This window comes from Camponotus vicinus, unplaced genomic scaffold (assembly GCF_025532165.1).
Source record: "Camponotus vicinus isolate PSW18456_S1 unplaced genomic scaffold, iyCamVici1.0 SCAF_1, whole genome shotgun sequence".
In the NCBI taxonomy this organism is placed as follows: Eukaryota; Metazoa; Arthropoda; class Insecta; order Hymenoptera; family Formicidae; genus Camponotus; species Camponotus vicinus.
Genome location: NW_028141945.1, coordinates 927,811 through 933,700, shown reverse-complemented (window position 1 = coordinate 933,700; position 5,890 = coordinate 927,811). Strand labels below are relative to the sequence as shown.

Sequence of the window (5,890 nt, the reverse complement as noted above, 5' to 3'; positions counted from 1 at the left end):
TTTAGACGGCCGACTGCTACTATCGCGTGGCTCGAAAAGCTCCGCACCCGTCGCGCTTGCGCGCCGCATCGAGCCGCATCATCCCCGCGCACACACGTACACACACATACGCGCGCACAAATACACACACATACACACACACATACCCATCCATTTTTACCCTTATCAACTTTTGCTCGAGGCACCCTGCTTCTTTGCGTCACCGTCGCGGATATACACGGATATGACGTGAATTTTCTTTATAGATGACGTCATAATACACGCCAACCTACTCAGTTTTTAATTATTTCCTGATTATATATATTTATAATCTTATTATATTTGGATTATCGTCTGAGGTTTTTATATCCATGCGTTACCGATACTTGAAACCAAAGTGGCAATCTTACCTCATGTTACGTCCTTACGTGATGAGCATTTTATTAATTGAAACGTAATTTATCGGAGCAACATCGCGCAATACTTTGCATAGGATAAACAAGACAGAATTATTGGCACGCTTTATAAAACTTGTAACGCTCGATTTTGAAATCACAAATCACACATGGTACATACAAATTTTACTTTTATTATCCGAATATCATCGATTTATGAAATATACATAAAACGGAAATGATGTTATGTGTATTTTTGAATTATAATGTGTAAATATTTTTCAAAGCTATTTACGGTTTTCGGCACAACATTTTCCTACGGTATCCTTCATTTGTTTGGTGCAATCAATGCCTGCTGACTCTGCCTCACGCTTTTCATCTTTGTATTGTTTGCAGCAACCGGACATGCAACAACCACCGGCTGCCTCTCTCGCTCTAGTAATAGAAAAAAAACATAATGACAATATATTAGATAATTTAATAAAATATTAAAATATTAAAATATTAAAATTAAAATAATATAAGGATCAGATTATCACATGTCTGACTTAATATTCGAGCGAAAGTCATAGCCATAAATTCAACGAACAAATTCACGAATTAGTTTGAGATAGCCCATATGGCCGCCTTTTTAACCTTGTAGGACTCGAGTAGGATCGTCGTTACTTTCCTGTTGGGCAGCAGCTCTTAGGATCCGTGCTGGCATCGCTACAACATCCGCCACGTTCTTCCTTCGTCCCGGCGCAACATTTGGCACCGCAACATCCTCCGTATGTCTTTTTATCTCTGCACATTTTCAGTCGAGTCACAATCACTGAATTATCAAGGTCCCCGAGAGGGACTTGCGCGTCGCAACGCCCATGAAATCGTTATCGCGTAATCAGGCGACCATATAGGTGTTTAAAAACGTGTGACTTTTTTCTTACTTTAAAGTTCTTATTATAATCGTTTTACTTTTTGCTGCAACATCCGCCGTAATCTTTCTCCCTAACCGCATCACTCTTCTTCTCGCCCCTGCAAGCATAATGCATAATATGTACATACATACATGTATGCATATAGCATATATTTAAATAAACTAATAATAGTTCTCTCTCTTAGGTTTTTAGAAATTATTTTATCAGAGCACATATTGAACAAGGTATAAACATTCAAAAGAATGCATTAATGGTTTAAACAAACATAGTGTACAACAGTATTAAATTGTTAAAATTATAGGAAATAGTTTTATATGAACGTGTTTATAAATTCATAAATGTGTGAACTTACTGCTCGCATCGACAAGTCACTTGACCAGCGTATCCCTTTTGACTAGTAACTTTGCTATAAAAGAGATTACGTTAGCATTTTGTACATTACATGTAATACTGTATCAAAAAACAAAAAGTTAAATAATTAGTTAGTTAATTAAGTCAATTAATAATTGTATGACATTATTTATAAGATAATTTACAACATAATGTCACAATACAAAAATACAAAAATAAAAAATTTATCTTACTTTTATGTATGTATGTGTGTATTGTATTGTCATAAATTCTTTATGCGTCAAAGAACGATGCAAGAGGTTAAAATCGTTTCATATGTATAAAGATATGGAATCACTTACGCGCAATGATCACACATGATGATGTTTTATGATGTTATGAGAAGCGTTTAATCGATCAATTCTTTTATCTTGAAGAAATTTTGAAATTTTGACAAAATGCGTAGTGTTGATTGCGAAAAAATTTAACGTAAATTATAAATAAATATTATGCGTTACCATGGTCATTCATCTATTTCTATCGGCATCTTTTTCAGCATCTTTATTGGCAGGATATTTCGAATAAATACACATGTATTTTGTAAAATTAATTAAATTACAAACGCACGTCATATATATTTTTTAAATCCTATTATTTAATAACCTACAAAATATAAATCCTAAAAAAGAATTATTTTTATCGAAAAAGAGAGTTATATAAGAGAGAGTTATAGTATAAGTTATTTTTATCCATGCATAAAAATATATTCACATATACTAAACTAATGCATATAACCACATTCATTTAATGTACGGAATTATATGGAATCATATTAAAGCAAAATAAATGTATTCCAATGAAAATAATATGCTATCATCTTTTTATAACCTTTTTTTGTTTCGGAAACATATTTGATATAAAATTTATATTTAACAATTAAAATTAGTTACTGCTGAGCCTTTAAACAGCCTTGAACTATTAAAATGCAATCTTCGCAATGGTAGCTTTTCCACGTGTTGTAAACTTAGATGTATGATTATTATTATAATCTTTTTCGTTCTTCAAAATAATAGTTTATATAATGTGAATTATTAAAATATTTCGATGATGATAAAATGATATTTAAAGAATGAAAAGGATAATCGGCATCACAAAAAAGAGATAATAATAAAATTCAAGACTTTCGAAAAAGCTTTGATGTACATTTGAATATCAATATAACATACCTTTATGCATACATATATGTATACATAAATGTGTAGGATTTTTTATGTTGCTTTTTTTTAAAATAGATATTTTTGTAAGTTATAAGAAAATAACTCTTTATATATGTATTTTAAATAATATATAACAATTTCAATAAAATAATATATAAATAAAACTACTTCGGATATTATTACTATTCATATTTCTCAATGTAGTGCTTTATGTGTAAACGCAAAGCAATCATTTTTAAACAAATGATACGCTTTTTAAAATCTGCAAATAAAACGTCCATAGATTATAAGAATTTTAATTAGAATTACATTTTAAATATAAGTTTTATTTTAATTGTATAACTCCACATTTTATGATACTTACTTCTGGTTGTGCTTTAACGTAACATTTAGCTATTTGAAAAGCTTTGTCGCAAACATTTTCCGTTGCTAGAAATTAATTTTTCAATTATTTTTTCTGACAACTAATTTCACTTTTTCAAACTCATATTCACTTGTATTCCATTGTATATTTTATATAGAGAGAAAAATATGCAATATGTGCATACATGTGTACATTTTGTAACTTATACTAATTATAAAAAAATTATCTTGCTGTAAGAAAATAAAATAATAAGAAGACTTACGAATCGATTTACACCGATTAAGAATTTCTCTCGACGATTCTTGGATACTACGCGGAAGATGACGTACAGCCTTCTCGATATCTACATTGTTATTTTCGCTAAGAATACCACTCTTCATCATAAAGCATCTCAAGTAACATTTTAATTTTATATCATTTTCTTCAACGTTGCCGGCCTTCAATCGTTTTAAGGATGCTAGATTAAATAATTCAATTAAGAAAAGCGAATTCATTCTCTTGAATTATATGCGAGCAATATAAAAAATATTATTACCCCAAGAAACATTCGTTTGTTGCCGACAATCTCGTTTGATATCCGCTCGTGCTCGAACATGTAAGATTGAATAAGTTTTATAAATGCATTAATTAGCAAAAAAATTTATCTGGTCGTCTCTTCAATATTTTTTAAATTTAAATATCTTAAATTATACATTTAATTAAATTATATACGTATAAATACATAGAAATATATAAACTTTGAATGCCCTGTATATGCTAAAACACAGTTTTTAAGATTATCCGAAGTGTTTGCAAGAATAGAAAACTTTTCAATACGAAATTTTGCAAGAAAACAATATGATTTTGCTTATTAATACATACACAACTAAATTACTTACTAATTACTTCTAAATTACTTACTAGCAGAAGCGATACACCGAACAAAACAATGAATAACATATTTTCAGTTTTCATGTTTTTATCAGAATACTTTTTGCGCTACAAGTTTCCGATTTCAATGATGTTTCTAATTAAGCAAAACTAAGATTACTGAGAATGCAATTCTATTGTAAAAGGCACGAATTTTTTGTTTATACTCAATTTTTGATAGCAGCACATAATTCATCTATAATCCTATTACAAATGTCGAGTATAAGGCTGAACAATTACATAAATGTCATATTAATCTATTGTAGTGTGACATACAAATGGCATATCAAGGATTTTACCGCATAAAACTCTAAAATATTTCAAAAACTTTAATGTCTCCAGCAATAGTTTAATTAAGATATTTGATGTATATATTCGTATAAAAAAAAAATATATATATATACAGAATTTCCCTAGAATATAGATAGATACAATTATATTCTTTGTTAAAAAAAATTAGAATTTTTTTCTCTTGATAAAATTACCGGAAGGAAATTGTTTTTAAGAAAATGCAGTGTATTTTACAAAGTCTCGAAAATCGATTTGCATTTCCATAAGTTTTACTAAAAAAAAGATGCTGTTAGAAGTTGTTAATAATATTATTTTAATATTATTATTTCAATATTATTTATTATTTGATAAAAATAATGTAATATTTATATATTTTGTTATATTCTTATAATTCTATATAATTAATATATTATATATTATATATAATTAATATTATAATATTATATTAATATCATTAATTAATATTATAATATTATATTAATATTATATTAATATTATATTAATATTATATTAATATTATATTAATATTATATTAATATTATTAATTAATATTATAACGTGTACCTTTTTATACTTTTTATATTTTAAATGCCCAAATCTGATTGTGAATCGAAACTGGTATCATTATTATGAACGATCGGTTGTATCACATAATCTTTCAGCTTACTCGACAGGTATGATAATTTATCGACAGTTATATATCTTTCAATAATATTTTATCAATAATTTAGTATATATTCAAATGTAACATTCAATATATGCACACATAATAAATGTTCTTGAAATAAAAATTATTATAAATTTTGATAAGTGTATTTCTTACGTAACCGCTGATCGATAAATTATCAGCATTCGTTGTATACTGCTTTCTGCAACGTCAGAGACTGTTAATTTATGATATAATCAATTAGAGATACGTTGAAAGAGACATTCCACCTAATTTGGGCATTAGATTAATTCGTTCATTTTCAGTTATAAATATAATTTGATAATAAAAATTGTTTCTTTTTAATTAAATTAATATGGAACAAGAAAGAGGTCTTAATAAATTATTTTACAATAAATAAATTACATTGAAATTATTGAATTACATCAATGAAAAATGATAATATGATTTATTTGCAATCCTTTAGAGAAGTTAAAGTTTCTTTTCGTCGCTTTGTAATTAGATACTATTAAAACAGAGAGAAATGTTATTATATTGTATATTTTTTAATTTATATTATTTATATATATAGTATATATAATAGTTTATATTATATTAAAAATAATCATTTGTCTATGTACAACGAAACTATTGAACTATTTAACCCAATATTTTTTTAAACATACATTTTTCTAATTTTAATGTCCAGCATCTATCGTTGAATAGAGTAATGTAGCGGATTAGGGACATCATGTATAGCTATGTGACAGATCGCTAATTAATAAATATACTGTATCTGACATGTTAAGTAACGAGCGAAATGCAAAACGTTAAATGTCATT

General features: G+C 27.4%; 1 protein-coding gene and 1 long non-coding RNA gene across 3 annotated transcripts; both read right to left on the bottom strand.

The window, feature by feature from the left end:
- Positions 1–552: 552 nt before the first annotated feature.
- Positions 553–2,141, bottom strand: LOC145969963 (uncharacterized). Of its 2 annotated transcripts, XR_014438272.1 has the most exons (5): positions 1,984–2,141; positions 1,644–1,697; positions 1,329–1,388; positions 1,011–1,160; positions 720–809 (listed from the first exon to the last, which is right to left on the bottom strand). It is a non-coding gene; the product is annotated as an uncharacterized LOC145969963 (long non-coding RNA). The 2 variants fall into 2 exon arrangements; XR_014438271.1 differs by lacking the exon at positions 1,011–1,160 and having other exon boundaries at positions 553–809; positions 1,984–2,138.
- Positions 2,142–3,073: 932 nt separating this feature from the next.
- LOC145977661 (general odorant-binding protein 83a-like) lies at positions 3,074–5,299 on the bottom strand. The gene is made up of 6 exons (XM_083109762.1): positions 5,226–5,299; positions 4,099–4,208; positions 3,738–3,788; positions 3,465–3,659; positions 3,203–3,267; positions 3,074–3,100 (listed from the first exon to the last, which is right to left on the bottom strand). The coding sequence occupies exons 2-6, from the start codon at positions 4,154–4,156 to the stop codon at positions 3,074–3,076; spliced, it is 396 nt and encodes a 131-aa protein (XP_082965888.1). The 5' UTR covers positions 4,157–4,208; positions 5,226–5,299.
- Positions 5,300–5,890: the final 591 nt, after the last annotated feature.